The 25,661-nt window shown below is 31.3% G+C and overlaps 2 protein-coding genes across 3 annotated transcripts; both read left to right on the top strand.

Moving 5' to 3' along the window:
- The first annotated feature begins 455 nt into the window (after positions 1–455).
- On the top strand, positions 456–13,364 carry LOC140059839 (calmodulin). Its single transcript, XM_072105781.1, has 6 exons — positions 456–622; positions 4,742–4,772; positions 5,498–5,641; positions 6,382–6,508; positions 8,713–8,828; positions 12,105–13,364. Exons 1-6 carry the CDS (start codon positions 620–622, stop codon positions 12,131–12,133), a joined length of 450 nt encoding a protein of 149 aa, XP_071961882.1. The 5' UTR covers positions 456–619; the 3' UTR covers positions 12,134–13,364.
- A 3,583-nt stretch (positions 13,365–16,947) lies between these two features.
- Positions 16,948–24,952, top strand: LOC140060430 (calmodulin). Of its 2 annotated transcripts, XM_072106629.1 has the most exons (6): positions 16,948–17,065; positions 17,516–17,558; positions 22,121–22,264; positions 22,848–22,974; positions 23,297–23,412; positions 23,570–24,952. In XM_072106629.1, the coding sequence occupies exons 1-6, from the start codon at positions 17,063–17,065 to the stop codon at positions 23,596–23,598; spliced, it is 462 nt and encodes a 153-aa protein (XP_071962730.1). In that variant the 5' UTR covers positions 16,948–17,062; the 3' UTR covers positions 23,599–24,952. The 2 variants fall into 2 exon arrangements, with proteins under 2 accessions (XP_071962730.1, XP_071962729.1); XM_072106628.1 differs by lacking the exons at positions 16,948–17,065; positions 17,516–17,558 and adding an exon at positions 21,803–21,955.
- The last annotated feature ends 709 nt before the right edge of the window (positions 24,953–25,661 follow it).

Below are 25,661 nucleotides of genomic sequence, written 5' to 3' on the forward strand. Positions count from 1 at the left end.
CGATCCGATATAGCCTAAAAACTACTAGGTCTGTGTACTGTGTGTTAGGAAAAAATATTCCATACATTCCACCTGCGTTTAGTTTTAAAATAATGTTGTCTGTGGGTTTTACGATTTGTGGATATTAATTTGTAAATACATTAAAATACGGTAGTACTTATACAACGATAAACCTTTTTCGCGCCAATCACAAATTAATAATCATACTCTCGATATGAATGTTGGGATAACTCTGCAGCAACGGCCACCAATCGCAATGCGTCCTGATGACATCCAATCAACGTTTAACTGCCTAAATACTACTTTATTTATTCAAATAAAATAGATCCATTTGCTTTGGAAATATAGAAATTGTTATATATTTTGGATTTTTTTTTTTATCAAAGAATTATTTCTAAGCTATCTAGTAGCTATTGAGTTTGTAGGTTGCTATTTTGGCGTTATTTTATTTACTAACTTATTACCGCCAAATTGCGGATTGATAATACAACATTATCAAAAGAGGAGAGTTGAACTTTTTGACTCCGCACCGCGGCACCAAGACAACCGCTGTAATCTCAGCTAAACAATTATAAAGAAAAAAGTCTTGTTCCACCTGAATTTTTTGTTTGTCGAAATAATGGTAAGATATTTATTTATTTTATAATCTAATTACGCTTTCTTAAGAAAAAACTTGTCTTTTGACATTAATTTGTAGGCTACATCTTATACAATTTCATTGATGAGATGTTGAGTGGTGCTATGTTTGTTAGATTGGATGCATGCTGCATCCGGCCGGCAGCACAGAGGGGATCGGGAGCGGGAGGGATGCTGCATGTTTTATCTTTTGTTATAAATAAGAGTCAGGGGAATTAAGGGGGTGTGGTCAATACTTTATTTCAAAATAGGCTATAGTCTGGAGAAGTTAAGCAGACGTATTATTATTTTTAGGCCTAGGTAGTAGTAGTAGGTTGGTGTACCGACTGAGTGATCACAAAATTATAATAAAAAGATAAATTGATGCTGAGTGAGAGAAAGTTAAAATTGAATGTGGTAGCGTACGATGGTGGGTTTGTATCTTCATTCGGGCCTCATTCACAAATCTTTTAAATTTATAGGCCTACCCTATAATGTGAAATGTATATTTATATTTAATATTAATCAAATAAATATCATTAAAATCAAAGTCTGAACTAGCCTAAGCCTAGGCTAATTGCCTAGAAACTCGAGGCGGCCCAAATTAAGTTGATTTTTTGTTGGTAATCAGCTCTCAGTCTCGATGTACTAAAACCTGTTTTGTAAGTAAAGTAGGCTAGCCTAGTCAAGATTATTATAGAATAGACAGAATGCCTACTAAAGTAGTGTAAGGCCTATAAATATTTATTATTATAACAATAAATATTGTATATGATAGGGGTTTGCTTATGCCTAATTTATTTACTTTATAAAAAGTAGAGAAGGCTACAATACATACATGATTTAAATTCTGTTATCAATAATTTATTTTAATTAGGCCTAGTGCAGGGGTGATCTAGGCCTAGGATTTTTATACGAGAGTTAATACAGACCTTGTCTTTTAAGGTGGAGCGAGTGCAATCACTCACCTAACACACTCCTAAACTGCCCTTGAGGAGTGCGATTTACAATACAACACACTTAAATTTAGTAAACTTCTACACACTAAAATACAAACAGCACACCTACAGCACCCCTGAATGTATTGAGGAGTGCAATTTGTAGCATACCTATAATTTTCAAAACTTCAAAAGACAAGGCCTGTTAATAATAGACTATCTGAATAGATAGCAAAAAAATAGTTAGCTGTCAAACGCGCTTTCCCCCTACCTACTGCTAGAGCGCTATCCCCTGAGGGTCCTAGCGCTACCCACTGGATCCACCCATGTGGCTTCTAATGGACGTAATACACAACTTGTTGTATGTTATTGTGGCAATGCTCAATTTATTATACTTGAATTACAAAAATATATTATACAGTATGCATCTAAGGAGGTAATGTATTGCAACGTGACTAATGAAATACCTGGGGGAAAACTGGGCTATTATGATGAATATTAGTTTGTGGCCTGACATAAATGAGTTTTATTATTGCTTCTAAGGCCTGGGTTATTGAACAAAGTAGACAGACTTATGAGCTGCATTTCCCCTAAATCTGTGTAAATCTTCAATTTATTTCTAAGAAAGTCATTTGATATACTTTAAAATGTAGCCATCAATTAAGACCAGAAAACACTGATAATTTGTATCTTTTAGAATTTAAACCTGTAACCTATAACCACTACTAGATAAAATTGGGGTTTTTTTTCATGGAAAGTTAAATATTTTAATTTTTCTAGCTACTTTCTATATATAAATTATGGTTAATTCTGACATAGGCGAGCACAATGCAAAAACTTTGGTACAAATCTCCGCCTTGGATACCTACCTTATCTATCCGAGATGTACCGCGAAACGTAGATTTGATAACATTAGTGTGTACGCCGACGCTATTGTTCCATATTTATATCTTAGGAAGATATTATAAAGAGTTTTTTAACAACATTTATGATTTCAACATTGGATTTTCCTCTCAATTTCAATTCTTCCCGGTCAAAGTAATTTCCGGGTTTAAGATAAGTTCACCTTAGTTTCAAATATTTTCTCTCTTTTATACACAAGGGAGCAGTTAAAATAATAGATTTGACCCTAAAGGTGACTGGAAACTGTACAGGCACTTTCCATCAATCAATACAGTGTCCCTTTGGAAGAAGAAAAAAAAATTGGCCATTAATCATAGCCATTTCAGTTTTTTGTTTATTTTAAAACATACCACACGTGTGTGAAGGTACAGTAGTTAAATAATAGGAATTATACTGCAAATTATTAAAGATCAAATTAAATATACGCCATAAAGAATCAGAATATATTGTGGGGAATAGTATTATAAAATTACATAGGGAGATTTGATAAGACATTTTTCGAGTGAAATCCCGATAGCTGAGTTTTATTGAGTAAGCTTGCAGGAATAACTGTAGGCTATCTTCCTCTGTCCCGTTAGGACCGAGATGTCTGCCCATGTTGCAAGCCGTAATGTCTTCTTTCTTGGGCCCACTCTGTCACGGCAGTTAGTTTCAAAAGATGATTAAATTAAATAATGTATTAATAATTATTAGGATGGTATTCATTTGAATAAACGCCTCTCCAATAAAACATCACTTTGAATAATAACCCCCCCCCCCCCCCCCCACAACCCAACTATCTAATAAACGTCCATCCACATATTTATAATAACACAATTATACTATTTGTAGTAGAATTCACCGCACTGTTATCTGCAATTTACCAAGCATTTGTTATTCTTTTTTACCACTTTTCATATCTATGAGAGGATTTCATTTGATTATAAATGTTACCATATTATTAGAACTAAAAAATTTAACATATATCCCTCGAATAAGCACCTCCCTCAAATGACCTCCGCCTCCCCAAAGGGCCCTACCAAACAATAAAAACTATACTTTAAAATGTTATTAATCATCTAAAACACTGTGAAACAAAGTAGTTTAGTTTTACGAATGTCAAGCATTTTCAATAATGGTAACCGACAGAAAACGTATAAGGAGAACATTATCATTCCGAGAACCATCGTCTACACATCCTAGAGGGGGAGCGAGCGAAGTATCTAGTATGGATAATTCTAAACCTTCGGAATAAGATATAACATTTTTGTTTTGCTACTTTACTGTACAGTAGGCCTATTCTTATTCTATCATCATTGTTTTAAATTCTGTCACATAAAGCTTGATTCCCACTAGGACGCAACGCAAGGACGTAAGTCGCAACGTAAAGCGTGGTTCTTAATTATAGTAGTAAAGCATGTTGAACAGATGAGTAATATGAATTAATACACAACCACCATTTATGCAGTCCTAGGGAAGTCTACAAATTCTGACGGTTATTGTCTACCGTATCTATCTATAGTTTTTGTGGATCTATTCAATCATTCAATCTTTTGTTTTGGAATCTCTGGTCCATAAAAGTAAAATTACGTATAAATTAATTAAAAATTTAAGACTGTACTAATTACTAGTACTACTAATCTCAGCATGGCATTCCACCTGGAGAGCATCTTTGACTTATTAATTCTGACTACTACTGTTAACTGAATTACATTTATGGTTATAACATTAGAACTTGTTGAAATACTAAAAACACATTTTTATTACCTTTATTATAATTAGGTTTACAGTAGCACTAAAGTTACATATGAGATAACAGCGCAGCATGAGAAGCATTTTAATCAAGAGTTATATGTATACGCTCCTCCTCGGGGGGTTTTCATGTCGCGCCGTTTGAAAAGGATTAGAATACTGTTATTTAACTGCGTACTTTAAGTCATCAGTTCTATAGTATTACAGTAGTACTATAGTTTGTTTACAAAAAAATAAACATTTGTATGATTAATCATTATATTTGGTTTGTGGGTGGGTAGACCCATTGTGGGATATTTTACATGACAAATACTCTCATCCTCTGAATGTTTATTTGTAACAAAAATAAGAGTTTTTGCTAATAAAAAGGCAGCAGCTATAAAAGCATATTACATTTGCCTGTAAGGTACTATTACTAGGTGCAAAAAAACAACCTTTACAGAAACCTAGTCATCAGTACTAACATGTTTTTAATATTAAATAAATAATAAAAATTATTATATTTTTCCCTATAATGTATCAGTAAATTTGAAATTGTTTTTTTTTTTTTGCAGGCTGATCAACTTACAGAAGAACAAATAGCAGGTACGTCGTTTAAGATACCTTAGATGTCAGATCAGCTTCAGTTAATTGATGGATTTCACTTTTCAGCTACAAGAATTAATTGGGACTGATTAAATATAGTATTCTAAGAACTTTAATAAAATATGATTTATTTTAAAGTATTGCCATTTTACTGTGACCATGCAGGGAATAATTTCGCACGTGTAGCATAGCAAAAAGCTATACAAAACAACCTTTTTGCTACAGATTTTTAAATTTGTGTAGCAAAAAATACAATACAAAACTATGTTTCTCGACTCAAAAATCAGTTTGATTAGCAATATTGCTGAACAAAATTAAAAAATGAAATTTTCCCCTGCCATGTATCTAACATTAGTATACTGACTGTTGAGTGGTGTATGAATGAATAGTTTCAGGAAAGTAGTTATAAATAAATTAGTTAATGCAAATCAATAAAAAAACATATTATGAATTAATAATTAGCATGAATAATCTATTTTTAAATGTATCAATTCAATGTGGTGGTTACAAATTTGGCCACATGATTTTATTGGGAGAGTCTATAGAGCATAAGGTTGAGGGTATAGGCTTTGATAAATATATATTGCCTTTTAATTGTTATTGATTTTGCTTGCATCCAGTCACAAGAAATTGCTGGTTTTAAATTGCAATTTTTAAAAATTGGTATTTGGTAGTTGGTATTTTAAAGTGGTATGATAAGTACTATTATTCTTCTGATATTACAGAATTTAAGGAGGCATTCTCCTTGTTCGACAAAGATGGCGACGGCACAATCACAACAAAAGAACTTGGAACTGTGATGAGATCTTTGGGACAAAATCCAACGGAAGCAGAACTTCAGGATATGATCAATGAAGTAGATGCTGATGGTATGACCATTGTGACTCAATTCTAATTTATCAGAATTCTATATTTTCCCATCCTGAGCCGTTGAAATCTTCTCAAGATTAAAACTCAATAAGTCATTTGACAATCTGACGCAAGGTGCAAGATAGCTGTTGTGATGCATGTAAAGTAAATTAAATGAAACGATGAATTGTCTATGTCAATGAGGATTACCCTTATTCCGAATATAAAAGAAATATTCCACTTATTTTAATCGTATTTGACAAGCCTTCAGTACATTGATTGAGTGCACGAGTTAGCTATTAGATAATTACAACCCTTTCTCATATTTTCTCTCTTCTTTATGCATTTATTTGTTTCATTTGCTGTGTAACCATTTTCTTGACTTAAATTCATCATGATGTTAGAGTTGATTATTTAATTTTCAACTAAAAATAAACTAAACAAACTTGAATAAAAATTGGATACAGTAGGCCTTGCAGTAAATTGGTGAAATGATTTTAATGTGGATTAGTCAATATTATTCCTATCCTATTATATAGGTTAGAAATTAGATAAATTAGCTGCAGTAATTCTATAAAATTGTCTAAGGAGTATTTTTTATTTATTTACTTGATTTTTTTACTTCAATACTTTGTGTTACAATGTTTATACGGACTCGTGGAAGAACACCTTTCTGGTGAACATGTTTTTTCCGTTGCAAAAATAAATATTTTATTATTATTTTCATGCGTGTTATTTATAGTTTTAATGTATTTTTAAGGCAATGGTACAATAGACTTTCCTGAATTTTTGACAATGATGGCGAGGAAAATGAAGGATACAGACAGTGAGGAGGAGATCCGAGAAGCTTTTAGGGTGTTTGACAAAGACGGAAATGGATACATTAGGTAACTCAATATTTTGTTGTCATTTTATGAAACAAAAAATTATCTTGGTATCAGTAAAATATTATGGGACAATCTGTTTTTAAAAATGCCTTAATTTCTTTTTCATTTGAATTGAACATGAGGTTGATTTTGTTTTTGACACATTGTGTTGTTAAATGTCATATTATATATCAGAGACCAAAAAATGTTTATAATTCCATTAGTAATATTAATACTAAAAGTTAGTAAAATCCATCTAATTTTGTAGAATTAACTAATTCAATTATTTAAATACGTTAATAAATGAGGTTTTTTTATAAATGATTTGGCTTATTCATTAGCATAATTACCACATGAGTCAAGTAAATGTTTTATTATTAATCTTAAAAATGACACTATTCAATCAATAATATCTTGCTATGCAACACAAATTTCTAACCTACATATTACATAATTTAGGCAAAGTACCTAATAATAATTTATTGTTGTAAGATATTGCTAAACGACGACAACGCAGCCTATGATCCAAACCTTTTAGCTAACAATAGTGTCAGAATACTATATTTACAGTCATCCATGTACTGCTTGCGTTTCCTTTGTCCATTAAAATACAAATATTTGCTTATTTATAATTCATCTGATATGGTATTCAGCTAATAGTGTAGACATACCATGATAATAAGCATATGTCCATACTACATTTTACATAATTAATGTATAAAACATTAGTATAATATTCTACTTAAGTACATTGCTATTTCAATTGATTTTAAGTAAACATTAACATTTTTATTACCATATTTTTTCATTGCCAGTTAATAATAATATAATAATAATAATAAAACAATATTTTGGGTGGATGGTGCAGTTTAAATATTATATTTTATTCTTTTAGGGTAATCATTCATGTTAAGGTAAAATAAAATAAAGCGGTACCAAAATGTGTCGTTCGGTTCGTTTTTTAAACCAAACGTTAATTATGATTGATTTTTTTAATAAAAAATTATATTATAAATATAGTACATTCCCTCAACATTATTTTTGTTTATCAATGAAAATAAATATTATTTTAAATTCTCAATTTTCCATGGTTTTCAAATTCGATTGATTTAATGATTACACTATGCTAAATCATATAGGATTTATTGAGATTTTTTGTCCTTCATTATTGTGTACAGTAGTTACATGTATTAACTTCCACTACAGGTATGCCAACGTTAATTAAGCCTATGCCACGAGAGACAGTTGTTATAAAGCTGGTGTTTGCATATTATTACAAATCCTAGATGACTTTATTGGTTCATCTAATAATCAAAGTAATCATTGAATCGTTGTTTCTTTTGAATACATAATGTAAAACCCTTGTGGGCTTATCATTTCCTCCGCAAAATGTCTTAATAGATTGCTTTCTATACGAAAAATCATACCGTGGTTCAGTGATGCTCTGGAAATGTGAGCATTTGAATTGCGATGCAAGATTAAGAAAAAGTGAGAAAAGTTAATATCGGATACATACTAACGTCAGGCTCGTTATCCATTGAGTCATCCGCACTAATAATGCGAGAATAGCTGTTGAGACAGAAGTCGTTTATAAGTAATATAAGTCAGTTGTTTTAGTTATAACATCATTTTGATGTCTGCTCAATTTCAACACTCAAAGGTTATAACTTATATGTTATTATTATTATTTCAGTCATTTGCAATATATATCTCAGTAACTCAGTCATAAAATATTTTTCTTCAAATACCAGTGTTATTAATTTATTAATCTTAATAATAATAATACTGTTGAGTATTTGAAAAAAATGTAATTAATGGAATAATAATAATAATTTCTGAAAATTAATAGTATTATTGATAATTTATAATACTGTTCAATAAAAAAAATATGGATTAATAAATATAAAGTTAAAATAATTCTATTCTTGTCCTCAGATAAAAGCCCATGTGGATCAAAACTGTTTATGCATCAGTTGTTACATTAATTTAAAGATTTATAGGTTTTTGCCATGAAATAAATTTATCTAAATATTTATACTATGTCGCTATTTGGTAATTTTGCATCAGGGATTTAGTGAGGCATTATCCATAAACCTTTGTAAAATTAACCTACTTTTTATCTTTAGTCATCTGATAGTGATTTATACGATTTCAATCATCATTAATCCTTTTTTTTTACAGAGAAGTAGATTTGCATTTTTAAATTTTCTCTTCTTCTTTTTTAGCGCTGCTGAGTTACGGCACGTCATGACCAATCTTGGAGAGAAACTTACAGATGAAGAAGTTGACGAAATGATAAGGGAGGCGGATATCGATGGTGATGGACAAGTTAATTATGAAGGTATTGTATTACAATTCTCCTCTGGTATACAATTCATTATTCTCACAACTAACAGTGCAAAGCACCCATAACGGGTTGATAATAAAATACACTTAAAAAAACAAAGGTCACATTTATGTAATAATATCATTCAAAATACATTTAACTTGAGGAAGACTACTACTACTATCTTAAGAATTACTTAATACTTATAATACTGTAGTTGTGTGTGATTTATAAGTTTTATTGCGCTGTACCACTATTGAGGTGAAACTAATTGTATCAATTGTCTAGATATAAGTATAGATTGACTCTCACTTTTTCCTTATTTACCTCCGCCAAGGAGGTATGTAATCGTGTGTCTGTCTGTTTGTTTGTTTGTTAGCAGGATTACTCAAAAAGTAATTACAAGATCTTTACCAAAATGAATGTACAGATAGATGTGTGGTCAAGGACCATTCCATTAAATTTTGAGACCACAGTCCCACTTCTGGACCACTTTTTAATATACTTTTCAGACTGCTAGTGTTAAAAGATAGGACAGAATTTTTCAAAAGCTGGCGAGCATTCTTTAAGTAAGAAGTAAACTGAAATTGCTCGAGAACTACTTGTCCAAAAATTTTTGTACAAGAGGCAGGAGTTATAATTTGTAATTTTAAAACATAATTTGATTTAATGTGCAAGTTTTTTGATGCGAGTAGTTTTAAAAAACCTATTTTCAAATTCACTTGTGTGTTTTTCGCGTTGCTGTTCTATTGTTAGTCAACTGAAGCTATTGTTAATTGAAAGGCTTGTTACATAACCATTACACCAAACTCGTATACACATGCTTGTAGTGAAATTAGCCTAAATCACAAACAGCATTAAGACACACACACATATATATATTAGAATTAATGTTGTTTGCCTACTGTGTTTATATATATATATATATATATTGTTTTCCTAGAGAAATCTTATGTAGGAGAATTTTACAGTAGGCGGAGGTATGAACTCTCGGAGTGGCTTTCTAGTTTTCTCATACATTACATTATTTAGTGTAATATTATCTATTTCAGCCTAATCACTAAAAATTGTAGAGTTCCTTTCTCTCTCGGTTAAAATGTATGATCAATTGTAGATTTATTTATAAAGATTGAGATAGCTATCATACTATCAAAAACGTGGTAGGAAAAAGGCTTGTTTTGTAGCTAGTTCGATTAACTGAAATCCAATCTGCCACATATTAATTACAGTATATTGTGATTGACGGCAGTCTATCGCTTAAATTGATTATTTAAGTAAGTTCATCATCATTCGCATGAAGGTGTAAATTAATGTTGCTTTGCTTTCTAACAAATTTATTTACAACTATCTAATATCTTTAGTTTAATGCTGAGTTTCTTCTTTTTATTGATTTTTTAAAAAATTGTATTTGCGTTGACGTTAGAATTTGAGTGTTTGATTTTTTATTCTATCCATTAATTACATTACACTATGACATAGATGTCAAATTGATATTAAATCAAATAATAATCAATTAACATATAATTTTAAATTTTTAAGTGAAATTTTTATTTCTGGTTCCGATCTTCTTTCGAATTGTGAAAATGCTTTATTATTTTATTATGTACAACAATTTCTTGTTAATTCTGGAAGATTTGAATGATGTTTCTGTTCGTTTTTTGTTTTAAAATCTGAGGCGCCTTGAAGCTAAGGTGGTTCCATCTTGTAAGGCGCCTTTGTGTAATATACTGAATAAAAAATATAAAAAAATAATCAATAGTTTTGTTCATTTTCCTATAATTTGAATTTTATTTTAAACATTTTTCCATCACCATCTTCTTAGTTAGTGCTATGCATCAATATTCTAAATGTATCATGACCCACCAGCGACGAGACAAGTGGTCAGCCTGTTGTTTGAAATTTACATTCATTTAATAGTCCAATTTGTACAACTTGTAGTTGGTTCATAAATTTTGATTTACATACATATGTTCTCTCACTTGACTCTATGAGACTATTGGAAGGCATTATCTAACTAGAAAACCAAAAACAAAAGATAGTTGTTTAATTTCTTTATAGGGTTAGTTTTTTTAAACTAAATTTGTCTATTTTTATATTTGTTTGATCTGAATTACTTTTACACATCAAAATTACCTTGGTCGCTTTTGTCTTTTCTGACCATTTTTATCTGTTCAATTTGCCAAAAAATAAATGAAATTAAATTTTATATTATGCTTTAATTCAGTGGTTTTTAATTGGAGGTTGACCACATCATCATAGTTATAATTAGTACATACTATATTATATTATAATGACACTATATACTGTACTATAATTTTAGTACATTAGATAGTGTCAAATAGTAAGAATTCCTTGCATTACGTTTTTGCATATTATTCCTGTATGTCTAACACAAAGTGTAAATTTTGTTTCAAGAATTCATTGAATTTCATATTGTGTCGATCTTCTCAACATCAGTGACTGAATGTAATAAGATCTATAATGGATTTTGATACCTTAGAGAGAGAAATTATTTTACCTGTATATTCCTTACAGGCAGGATTTGTTTTGATGAACATAAACATTCCTATTTTATGTCTTCTCAGTATGAACATAGTATGTTCTTTGAGGCTTAAGCGTGGTTCCCACTAGGACATAATGTACTGTACATGCAGGACAGTAATTTGGCCAATTGCAAGCGACAGATCCATCCAAACTACTGCTTGTGATGATTGAATTGTGTCGTAGTGGGAACAAAGCTCTGTCTACACTTAATCAAACTTTAGGTGACAAAAAAATGTGATGTGCCCATAAATGGACATGATAATGTCATATCACTACTATATTTGGGCACATCAACATTTTTTTTTCAAACTAGTTTGATAGTGTAGACAGAGCCTAAGGTTTAATTAAACAGACTTATATTCATTTCATTTATTCAATAGTATGTAGGCCACTGGTCCAAGTACAATAGTAGATAATTAATACATACATTTAAAGTTGAATAGTAGTAACATCAAGATACTTATTTCTCTTTTTATATGCAAATATATATATTATATATAACTAGAGCCTAGAGGGTTGTTAATTAGTGGAATCAATAATAACAAGCATTGATAATTTAAATAAATTATATTTAAATTATCAATATTGAACCAATCTATAATGGTATTTATCCATTTATTAGGTGCTGTTGTAATTTTAACATCAGTTTATGGGAACTAGTTTGCTTTTTTATTTCTCAACTGAGGTTCTTGAATTTCATAAATTAGGCCTTTTAAAATAATAGTTGCATTTTTTTTGTCATTGCAGAGTTTGTGACTATGATGACATCGAAATAAGAAAGTTCGTTGGACCAATCTGCTAGGATACTAGTACATGTTGTAACATGGAAGACATCCTTCATACTCTTTTTAAAAATGTAGTTCATGTTCATTAACGTTTTCTCAGTTTTTATTTTATAAAAAGTGCCAAATTTTTTTTTTCTAGCATGTGGATTGTAAATAATAAGTTGTGGTACAGCTTGTATGTATTCAATTGTACAATGCATACCGTTTTATTTATTTAATCTTTTTGATACCTTTAATTGTTTCGAAATTCTTTGTCAGTTTCATACAGCCAACGATTTGCAGTAAAATTCATTTGATATCTAAAATCTTAGTTTACAATGACAATTTTTTTCCAATTTTCTACCTTAATTTCTACATATGTACGTAGTACTTAGTTTTACAAGATTTGTCCATATATAACCACATTGATGTTGATTTAAGCCCACAATGGGATACAATCCAAGATTTGCAGTAATTTACATGCAAGAAAAAATATGACTTATACCACAAATTTTAAAATTAAAGAATGATTTAGGTTATTTAGGTAACAGTTTTAAGGAGTTAAGAACATGGCCAACCATTCTCCATGTTTTTTAGTGCAGTGTGCAAAAATGAAAAATTCCAAACGGAAAAAACGCACAAAAGATTGAGGCTGAAAAGAAGCAATTAAAACAGCGTGGTTATGCTGCCATGTTAGGCTGCTATGTCACCAAATATCAAGAATATATTACACTTTTTTTGCACCAGGAATTAGGAGACTCTAAACAGACAAACAATATTGGACAAATAGTTTTCAATGAGGACATTTTTAAATTTCTGAAATAAAAATTTTATTGTAAGTTATATAGTTATTGTTTAGCAGCTGAACTCAACTGAAATGAATGGTAATATTTATGTTGGATCAGTTTATGTATCTGTGTGTTTGTGTGTTTAAATTATATTACAGTACATAATTGGTTGTAAAATGAATACATATTATTGATGAAAATAATGATTTTAAAACAAAAAGTGCATTGTTCTTGTTTCCCCATCTACAATAGATATGCAATTTACTTTACTGGTAAATACTTACTTTAGCTTAGTTAAGGAGTTGGTGCTTTTTAATTAGGAATTATAGGAAAGTTCTTTACCATGTTAAATCAGCAATTACAATGGTTCTAGTATTAGTATATATCCACCTTGTATGTCTATGTAGGCCTAATTCAAACTTTTTATCGTCAATAAACCAAATTGGTTCAATTTAGAGTACTTTTCTTTGTATTAATATTTTTAAATATAAGCTCAACATAAGTGGACAACTTGCCTCTACCAAGACTCCAGAGCTGAAGATTAGTACTACAGATTTACACACACACAACATTCATTGCAATACAGTAAACAACGATGGCGCCCTCACATGGTCAATAATGTTATGATACTGTACACTGTATTAATAATTTGACCATACCTCTATGATTTGACAAAGGACGACTAAAATAGTAAAGTGTACTAAGTCGAAGCGGTTGAAGTCCCTAAAATGTCACATCACTTGTGCATGCACGCCAGCTTTGCATGTTTTCTTTCTAATATTATACAATGTATTGATTCTATTAGCCTTTTATTTTTTCATGCAATCAGTAAAAAGTCCTAGAAGAATATAAAAACGTCGATATTGAAATGTTGAAATCCATACAGATTGAAGATGAAAAGTACAGTATTGATTTGACATTTAAAAAATTGATTAATAATAATATTTTAATATTTAGGTCATCTATTTCCTGAAGACATAATGCATAGGGTTGGAAAATCATTTTTTATTTTGTAAACAATAGAATCGTCGTAAAATGTTTTATATATTAGTTTAAACGATAAGTAAAACTAGTTAAAATGAATACGGATCTGTGTAATACGGCATCAGCTCAGAGTAGTAAAAGTATCAGACCAATATATATCAGTATAAACGTAAATAAAACTAGTTAAAATGAATGTCTGGACATACTACTGTATCAGCTAGTTAAAAGTATAAGTCGAATTTTAAAAATTGTTTACTGAGATGGTCTAATTTTGTAGAAAAGGTCATATTTTTCTTTCATACGTAGGCCTACATCGATGTATCATCCGCCCGTAATCGCGTCGTGATTGGTCAAATCACTTGCGTCGCGCTTTTATCGTCCTTTGCGTCCTATTTGGGGGAGGAACCAACCACACAACGTCTTGAGAAAAATAGTACCGGTACGTTATCGTGATCAATTATGTTGATATATATTCCACTTAATGTAATTATTGGTTAATTGCATGGAGCTAATATTGCGATCGATACTAGATCGCACATTGAATTATGGGATGGCTTTGCGGTGTTATTGAATGCGGCATTTGAAACAAAAGAAGTTAACGAATGAATTGACTAATTAGGCCAAACACAATTATTAAAGATCGTTGGTTAATACGTATTCAAATTGTTGGTTTTTACATACACTCTTTTAGCTACATGAGCATAGATTTAAACAGAGAAACCTAATTGCTGTGTGTGTAATCGGCGGAATATTTCACAGTGTAACTACAGGCGTCACCACACACACACAAACCGTTCAAATCATGTTATTGGTTGAATGTTTTAGAATCATACCAGTTTTCAATTATATATTTTAAAAATAAATATTTACATTTATAAAAACTATAATTCAATCTAATATATATGTTATTGTTAATAAGGAAGGAACTTACGTTTTAACATTATAAAATAAAAGAGGCAACATGCAGACGTGATCATCTTTGCACACTTCTCATGTTTGCTAATGTTTAGGAATAATACTGTTAGTTGTGGCGGTAGGGGAGTAGTCTTCAATGTTCTAGACCGTATTTCGAAAGACAATAAGACTTTAGTAGGAGAGAAAGGGGGTGGTGTGTTGGCGGTTCTGACAGGACACCACACCAAAAGTCATCTTGACTACTGTAGCAGTCAGGTCACTTACTACGGTACGGTACTGTATTTACATGCATGAAAAACACAAACACTGATGCGTGATGTAACGTAGGCGCGCGTCGTCAGCAGATCGATATATTATTTACTCTGTGTATTAAACAATGAACGTATAATAATGTTATTCAATTCAATTCAATTTAATTCAACTTTTATTTCAGACAATTGTCCATATGGTATAATACATTAAAAAAAACTTTAAAAAAAATGTATATTAATTCCTCGCACTAACAAATCTGGGTTGTCCCAACAACCTCCGGAAAGCATCATTATAACAAACTTTAAGTCGGTTGATATCTTTTTTTTAAATGATTAGACCATAAAGGAGAACAGTATGTAGGCATACGAAGAAATTATTACATTAATTAATCAAATCTATCCAGTTTAAAAGAAAATCCGTGTGTTCGGAAATCAATATAATAAAAAATTGATTTGGAAACTTTTCACAATTTTAATATTTCTAATCATGTGTTTGTTCCGTTATTGTAACCGTTTATTTCATTTGGTTCATCATCGCAATAGTGGTTCTTAGCAATTTATTCCATCATACGAATCCTGAACTGAGCTTTTTATACACATAGTATAGCTACTACTGTATACTACATTATGAATATTATAAGTATACCATATTTTTGTAAAGTCTAACTTAATGCAACCTTACGCAAAACATAATATTGAGTAATGCGCAGCGAACTGGCACGAATGTATAAATGTTGTAAAACCTCCCATGGGTAAAGCTAAAATTGATGATTCACCAGCAGCCAAACTGAAGTGTTTATTAGATAATCAATGGCGGAACATACTATCAGTCTAATATTCTTTTAAACGTCTCGCATATACAAAAAGTTGATACACAGCTTAATTTAATTTAACAATATAGGCCTATTGCCTGTTCTAGCAGAAGTAACTTTAGCGATGTGATTGGTTAAAGTATCACCCTTTTGATTGGCCATTGAGATTTGCTGTCGTTGTGCGCGTTCAATGGTCGTTCGTGATTGGCTGTTGTAACAGTTCGTTGTTTGAGTGTTGGTGCACTAATGGCAAATGACATTCAGTGTAATACTATTTCCATGAGGGTTAAAAATTATTATTGATTTTGACAGGAATCGATCCAATACCGGTAGTGTAATATCATTCAAAAAAAGGAATGTTTAAACGAGACAAAAATGTCGAAATGAACTTAGATATAGTATTAATTACCATTACATTAAGAGTTTCTATTGGATTGTCTATAGTAATATCAAACTCATCCATAATTTTGTACTATCTATACCCTCTTACTCTTTTCTGTTTGAAAGCTTGTACCAATTTTATATGTAAATCTCTCGCAATTCAGTTTTATTTTATATATACTGCAAAGAGAAATATTGAATAAAAGCAGAATGAATGAACTTATGTATAAGCAATCGTATTATATAGTACGGTACGTCCCAATATTTTGTAACGGCGATGCGATGTCGGTTGGCGAAAATATAACTTATTCTTTATACAATTGTCATTAACGAATGCCACGCGTATGATTGATGTATTAAATGCGTCCACATGATTGCGCGCTAACATTTGACTCGCATAATCATACTGCGCCGTGTAAACACACGTTTGGTCTAGTCAGGCTGTGCCTTTTCACTTTTGATAATACATTAATAATATTGACGAAAGGTAGACAAACGCTAACGAAGGCCAGTGTTTTGCGATGTGTGAAAATGTCGAAGCGACGTACGAACGTATGGATTTTTCCAAACGTGAACGTGAAAAAGCTTTCACGCGTACATATTGTTGATTATTAGTCAGGTATTAAACAAACTATTAATTAATCCAAATTATCGATCAGGTTGCAGTGAGAGAAATGTGTAAACTGAATGCATCTGTGCTAAGCGGGTTACCAGTTGTCAAAACAAGACCAAAGTGAAAACCACACTTTCGTTTCGCTTCGCAACTCACTTATTTTTATCTTCTTTCCGAATACACATTCGCAAATAAACATGGTAAGTGTTATCTATTTACATTATTACCGGTATGAATTGCTTATTAATAGTATTATCTATAGTTTTGCTAAGTGTCACTTATATAATATTAATACGTTTAATGTTCAGTTACTTGTGGTGATTCCTGTAAATAGAGGATATCAGTAGTGACCACAAAAAGCATGACATATTTATCCGTTCGACTCGACCAGACCGCAAATATTATTACGATATATTTTTCACTATAATTACGGCATATCATAAAACATAATATAATTTCCGTCAATAAGTTTAAATTGCAAGTTTTTCATATCTTTCAAAACTTTTAATTATCAAATCGCAGAACTTCAGAACAGAGGATGACTTTTCATTGATAACACCGCGCGTTGTTGGCGTACAAAAGGTCGAGCAATGGTTATTATTTGTACGCGTAAACCTGCGTATATTAATTGATGGAATTTGCTTTTACAGACAGCAGCTATTGAACAACAATTGACGGAAGATCAGATTGGAGGTAAGTGGAATATAGGGTTAAACCGGGAAGGATTCTTTTAGTTTTCATATCATTATCCATGCCAATCATTATTTCAGTATCATCATTATCAGTCATGTTACAATCATCATAGCCATCGAATAATAAGGAAGCAATGATATAGCTTACATTTACACCTGAAGTATGAGATGATCGTCCAAATGATTAACTTTTAAAATATTTTCTACAAATTCTTCAGAAATTCTTAATTTCTCTCCAGCAGAATTAAATATATTATCTTATTTTTCTTTTTCATTCGTTTTTGTTTGAAATTCAACATTTCATTGTTTTTATTTAGTACTAAATTTGTGTACGTTTGATGCTAGTGCTGCGTCACTGACAGTGCAATCACATTAAATATTACAATCACGTTCATAGTTAAAATCTTAAAAATTTAAATTCAAAAGAGCAGCATTTCAATCCGTTTCTGTTATATTGTGCTAAGATTTTTTTTAAACCACACTCATCGTAGGCCTATCATTATCATCTAATCATAATTCCATTTCACACGGACGATAAGTGTCCCTTAGCCTTTTAAACTGTATCATCGACATACATTTTTGTCATCACCTATTTATGTACATTATAATTATTGACGAATATGATAACATTGATGCCATAAATAGCGTAATTACCAAATCGAAGTATTGGAATTTTACAAGCATATTCCGCAATATGTTTATGTGATCCTTGCTCGATCGTCGACAGATTGTGCGTTCTGCGTCCCGTTTTAGCAACACTATAATAAAACGCGTAAAAATAGCACTTTGATACTATATGTCAGTATTGATAATATCAGAAATGTTTTACACTTGATTGGTATACTAGACTAATCGTTCGGTATGCTTACTTACAAGATGCATCACCTTTTCTGTTTTAATCATTTGTTTGTCACTCAAAGTATTTAAACATGGAGACTATTCCCTCCATGATTGAAATATCTGTTGGTATGCTTTTTAAGTTGGTATAAAGTTTGTTTGTAACGGCTATAATCACTCTGGTTTAAAAATAAAAATACTATATCGCTAAACGCTATATAATTTGGATATAGTTTATATGTAATTCAAAACTTTTTCAGTTTATATTCATTTAAAGTTAGAGCTTGTTTGCAGCGGTTAATAATGTCTGTATTTTGGAGGAAAGCAGCACTATAGCCTAATAATAGGCCTAGTACTTCAAATGATCGTATAAACTGAAAGGGGTCAGTCAGAAGACAAGAAACTGCAGGTGCATGTCTCTAGACTTAATTCTTAAGACTCGAAATAATCAGGTGGAAAATAGAAAAGAAGTTTTGTTACAGTACAATCCGGTCATTGAATACAAAAGAAATTTCTCATTGCAAAGAATTTTGAAACATTATACTTTTTCAGCGCCATAACTTTAACAATTTCGCGCGTAAAATTGTTAGTTTTCGCGTGAACATCTGGCATTTATAAGTGGATTACGCATTCCTATATTTCCAAAGACGCTAATTATTTGTAATTACTGCGGATATGATTACAAAGTACAAATATTGCTCTTTGCCTTTTTCTACAGCCTTTCGGCAGTTTATCGAATGCTTTGGCTGAATGGGTTCAAGTCGATAGCGCGGCGCGTACAATCGATGACGGAACGCGCTTCTATTGTAAATTATTGATTTGTACTTGGCAATGATATAATATTCAAGGACCATAGAATTAGGTTGAATTATAAGTTGTTTTCAAATAATTCATTCTTCTCTAATTATAATTGAATTATTGTTTCTGAACATGGACAAATTATCACATCTTCACCATCTTCCTCATCATGACCGCCATCACCCACTTGCTCCGATGATCGTGGAGAATTATTTCTCCATGCTATAATCGTCCTCACATAATCACATCACATCACATAATATTGTCCTTATGTGTCATCTCACATCATCATATTTACATCAGCATTATCATTCTAATTTACTCACAACATCATCATCTTTATCCTGATAATCATTGTTATCATCATCATCATTATCATCCTATTATTTTACCCACATTCATGCTCTTCCATCTCGTCATAATCATCATCGTCATAATCAGCCTTCCTTATCACAGCATCATCTTTATCCTGATAATAATTATTAACATCATCCTCACATCATCATTATCATCCTATTTTACCCACATTATGATCCTCCATCTCGTCATAATCATACATCGTCATAATCAGCCTTCCTCCTCACAGCAATAATCATTATTATTAACATCATCCTTAAATCATCATTATCATCCTATTTTACCTACATTATACTCCTCTACTCGTCATAATTATACTTACATCGTCATAATCAGCCTTCCTCCTCACATCATCATCTTTATTCTGATAATCCTTATTAGGCCTATTATCATCCTCACATCCTCACTATTTGTATCAACATCATCATAATCATCATCAATATCACCAATTCGACATAACATAACAGGCATGAATACATATTTATTTTAATAATCGTCAATCATACCTCAACAACACATACTAATAAAACATGTATTTTTACCATGAGAGAGTACCTCAGAGCATCACTGTCATCAATCTTATGAAATGAACGGGATTCACTCTATGGTTATTATTAGTCATTGCAATGTTCCATATGGCCATATTATCTGACATTAATCCCATTTTAAGTGACGGGTCTAGATCAAACGGTTGTATATAAAATATATATAACATTAATAATGTACAAAAATGTAATGTGTATCGATGGTAACAATGATTAATACACTATAGAAAATAAGAACATTCATTACATTAAGAACATGCATACTATACTATAAGGGAACACCTTCATGGGACATAAAAAAGTGTCCTCTTAATAAAGGGTGTCCCTTTGAGAGGGTGGTCATGGTTTTAAAACATAAACTATTGCCTCTGTGTCATATAATATGGGTAATAAAGCGTGGTTTTATTTATTTATTTATTTATTTCGTTTTCTTTTAGTAGGGTAGCCCTCTCAGTAATAAAATAAAACTGCTCTTCCGAGGGGCCCTACGGCACATTTAAACAAAATTTGAAAACAACTTAAACTAAACTTAAACTAAAACTTAAACTAAAACTAAACTTCAATGCATGTTCTCATTATTATTATACTTTTATACCATATTTAAATATATTTCACTGGAACCATCCTAGACCACCGGCAACAATAAATGAATCTTAACAAGTGATTTAAAACGGTTCCCACTAGCGACGCAACGCAAGGACGTAACGCAACGCAAATGAATTGACCAATCACAAGCGATGGCTTATTCGCTTGTGATTGCTGTTTATAACTTCGCTTGTCATTGGTTAAAACGCTTGCGTTACGTTTACGTCCTTGCGTTACGTTCTAGTGGGAACCAAGCTTTAAGGAGGGTTATATTCTTATAGTTTGATTACTATTGTCTCTCGTTCGTTTAATGTCGAAGTGTCATTATAATAAGGGTGTCCCCTAAATAATAAGGGGTGGTGTCGTAAAGGGGGTTATATTGTTAACGTGTGCTTTTTATTGACTTTCCGAAATAAATTGAAATGAAAGAAATTAACAATTAATTTTTAAAAGGTGTCTGATTGTCAGTAACAATTTAGACAATATTGAATAACGATGAGTTTGAAAACGCAGTGAAGACCAATAAATAAATAAACTATAAAAAGAGTCCAAGTTCGAATCTCAATGAGTGACGGTTTTATTCTCGATTTTATCATCAGTCTGTTTGAGAAATCGATCAGGGGGAGGTTTAGAATTTCGTTCGTTCCGTTAAAAAAACAATAATGCATTGTACACCGAGACAAATGATTAATTGCAATTGCCATTATAAGATGATGTCATAAATGACGTGATAATACCAATATCGCTTTAAAAAAAATTATATTACATGCATGAATACGGTAATAATAATATTAAATTGTATAAGAATAATTGTCAAAAGTAGATTAGTACAAACTACTAATGCGGTCGTTTATAGCATGTACAATCATCTGTACTTAAACACAAGTACAAAATGGTTAATAAAAATTCAGCCTTGGCAACTAACAGTGTAAATAATATATAACATTCTTATATATAATACTGTATGTAATTACTATTATTATAAATGTACAAGAAAACGTAAATTAGAGTAAAGTTCTCTCAATTGACCTCGTGAAAACGGCTCTCGCTTTTCTTATTCAGAAACCGTGAAATTAATCCACGCAAAAGCTACGTAAGATTGTTCTTATACTAATACATCTTACTCCATCATTAAACACCATAACAAGAACGACTACTCGAATGCATAATCAAGGAAATTTTTTTCGCATCATTCGCAAAAAATAGCGTCACTGTTCGAAGATGAATCCGTCGAAAAGGCTGTTAAACCTCGAAACAAAACAAACTCTATACGGTGGTATTTATCCAGTGTTCGTATTATTATTAGCTAAGACAATATTGTCATAGATACCGTATCATTCTGGTACAGTGAACTCAACACGTGTCCACACACGTAAAGTCGAAACTATTATTTCTGATAATTACTATATCGATTCTAATCTATTGGGTATTTTTTGACTAGAATTCAAGGAGGCATTCTCGTTATTCGACAAAGATGGCGACGGCTGCATCACTACAAAAGAACTTGGAACTGTGATGAGATCTTTGGGACAAAATCCAACGGAAGCAGAACTTCAGGATATGATCAATGAAGTAGACGTTGATGGTATGTTAATCTATAAATTGTATTAGGAGTTTTAATCTGAAGTATTTATTAATGTGAACATAAGTTATCAATACAAGGGTTTTAAGACGTATTTGATCTGAATTGGGGGAACGGCATTATAAAATGTAATAATGTAATGTATACAGATAAAACATGTGAAGGTTATATTAATAAATATTATTAATAATAATAATCTATATTATCGTATTGATGTTATGCTATGTAGCTCAAAAATATCAATTCTATGATTCGATCATAATGTATTTCGTGTTTAAACAAATTGATGCATCGATTTAACACTTTTATGTTACTTCTACCTACGTACGTAGCTTCTTAAAATAGACACAAATTGATGTCATAAATCGATATTCTATACTATATACTATCTAATGTAATGTCAGGGAAGACTATTTACTTGCGTAACACCAGTAGTAGCAAGTGTAAAAATAGTAAAGCATTGTAGTCTAGCGCCCTCTTTTATTAACACGCTTCAAACTTTTGGTAACGTATTTTAATTTTTCAGATAGCTAGCTGCGTAAACCAATGTTATCATAATTTGTATGTACTTATTTAAATTCGATAGGCAATGGAACAATAGACTTTCCCGAATTTCTAACCATGATGGCGAGAAAAATGAAAGAGGTAGATAGTGAAGAGGAGATTCGAGAAGCTTTTAGAGTGTTCGACAAAGACGGAAATGGTTTTATAAGGTATAAAGAACTACAATAGAAAATTAAAATACTATTACTTTATAATTGTTTGTTTTTGCGTGGCGAATAATAATAATACACCAGTAAAGTAAACATTTTTGTAGATTCATTCATGGTTTCGATGAACAAAACATAGGCTATGATGGCGGACAAGTACTCTCTTTGCACGAACTAGAACTATAGTCCCATGACTGACCACACATCTTGGTTACGTGTTTTGTACAATTTGTCCTCTGTTAATTATCAGCAAAAAGTGTTTCCATAAAGAAAATAAAGTAAACAGGTTAAAATGTGTTCATACATTTCTTTTATATTATTATAGTGCTGCAGAATTACGTCACGTAATGACAAACCTTGGCGAAAAGCTAACGGCAGAGGAAGTTGACGAAATGATCCGAGAGGCAGATTTGGATGGAGACGGCCAAGTTAATTATGAAGGTAAGCCTATTTTTAATTATTATTATTATATTGTATTTAATTTAGTATGTGTCTGAGATGACGTAGTACCGTTTATAGTTAGTTTTCATAACAAAAATATTGGCGTAATGTTATACACTCACTGTACTAACATTTGTAAAAAAATTTTCTTTTCTAGAATTTGTAACTATGATGACATCGAAGTAAATAGTAAACCTAAATTTATATATCAAAGTACTAGAACAACTAAATTAGAAGAACGCGGGATATGAACAGAACAAAATGGTGTATGTATATTAATACAGAATGTGTGTTAATGATTGTAAATGTGCCTTCTCCTTTATGCCATCTTACGAATGCAGTATATACACTTTTGAGCTGAGAAAACAAATCGCTTTTGGTCTATGCATAACATTATTTTACGTATTAGAGTAATGCCCCGGTCACCGGTTGAATAGACAATCGGTTCCAGGTGACATTACGATCAATAAAGTAGAATATAGAACATGACAAAGTATTACTTATCATGACTTAGTCAGCTTACTTAGATGTGTATCGGGTAACCTAGTTTTTGTTTTTGTTCTTTTTTTTGTAGGTTTGTTTAATTTGTATTAGGCAAAATTTATTTGGTGTAATATGGTCGGATTGTTTTTGTTGTGGGGAGGGAGGGGGGGGGGGGTGGGAATAGTTTAGCGAAAAGTGTTCATTGCCGACTGCACATGCCACATGGACCTGGGCGTACAATTTTCTTAGTTTCGTCGTAACTACTGATAGAGGGCGTTTATTTTGAACTTTTGTCCAATCACCACACAGCTTGTTAGCATTCACTAAAAGGGGGATACTTTAGTCGACTTCACGTCCAAATTGTATACAGTTCGTTAATAAGAGAAGCATTCAAACAATAACATTATAACCTTTAGTTAATTGGAAAAACGGGAGTAATAATAAAACAGTAATACTAATATGACTAGTGCAAAATCTAAAGAAATTTACAAACCACACTATATAAAAAGGATTATTGAAATTACAGCCTAATAACTCTTATGAAAATTAAGTTATGTTAATTCTTTCCAGTTCCAGAGTAGTTAACCATGCATTTAAATTATGTAGCAATTATGTAACGCCTGGTTAGTAGTTAAGATAATTGTGACACGTTACGTCACACGCCATGCCATATTAACGTTGTATATTGCCAATTCTATTTCTTTTTAAAAGTCAATGATTCAGGGGATCTACGGGTTTTATTGACTTGTTATTGTAGGCTCTCATTTTTTACATTGTTTCTAAATAACAATGTGTTCTTTTACTTTAAATCTAACACACTTATACGTGTTAAAGTCGATATTGTTTTGTTTAGATGTTTACTATAAAAAAAAATGTTTCGCAGCCGGGAACAAGTGCAAATAGTATTAAGACAATTTAATGATACGTTAATTCAATTTGATTGTCAATATACGGGATTTTTTAAAATTCATTAGTGTACGTTTGATATTAGTTTTGCTTGTGTAACTATTTCCAATGAACGTATTTGTAGAGATAAGGTTTTCGATTATTAAATATGTAAACTCGTTAAAAGGTGTCTTGTGTTATTTTCTGTTAAATGATCGTCAAATGAATCGAGTTCATATCAATCAATACAGAAATAATAAAGAAAATAAACATATGAATAATTCATAAACAAATAAAATTGATAAATGAGAGATTAAGTGAAGGGGAATTAATGAGCAGAAGAACATATTTTATGCATTAAACCAATCAATGAATACAACTGGTAATAAATTCAAAACTTGTATGTGTTATGTGTTAAAATACTGCTATAAGAGTGGAGTTGTGGTTGGTGGTTATGATGCTTGGCTACCACTCCAATGATCCTGGGTTCAAGTCCTGTCACATGTCAGGATTTTTTCTAAGGACAAAATTAAAACTCCACTCCCAAAGACTTGTGTATGTTTGTCTTGTGAACCTCTGACGGTCCCTAATGATCAGCAATTGCTGGATGGATCACCCTCTCATTCAATATGGTAAAAAAAATAGTTTAAATACAAACTACTAACTGCAAGAATAGGCTATTTTATTTGTATCGTATATTCCGTTTGTTTCTTGTATGTAAAATGTTTACCGTTTTTAAATACTCTTACTCTATACTATACTTGTGTTTTGTTTCGTTTCGTTTATTTTTCCACTCACTTTTATAGATAATTTAAACAAACATGAGTATAGGCCTACATATATTAAATGTGGGTGGATGGAGGTCTACTTTTATTGTTTTA

Source organism: Antedon mediterranea, chromosome 10, assembly GCF_964355755.1.
Source record: "Antedon mediterranea chromosome 10, ecAntMedi1.1, whole genome shotgun sequence".
NCBI lineage: Eukaryota > Metazoa > Echinodermata > Crinoidea > Comatulida > Antedonidae > Antedon > Antedon mediterranea.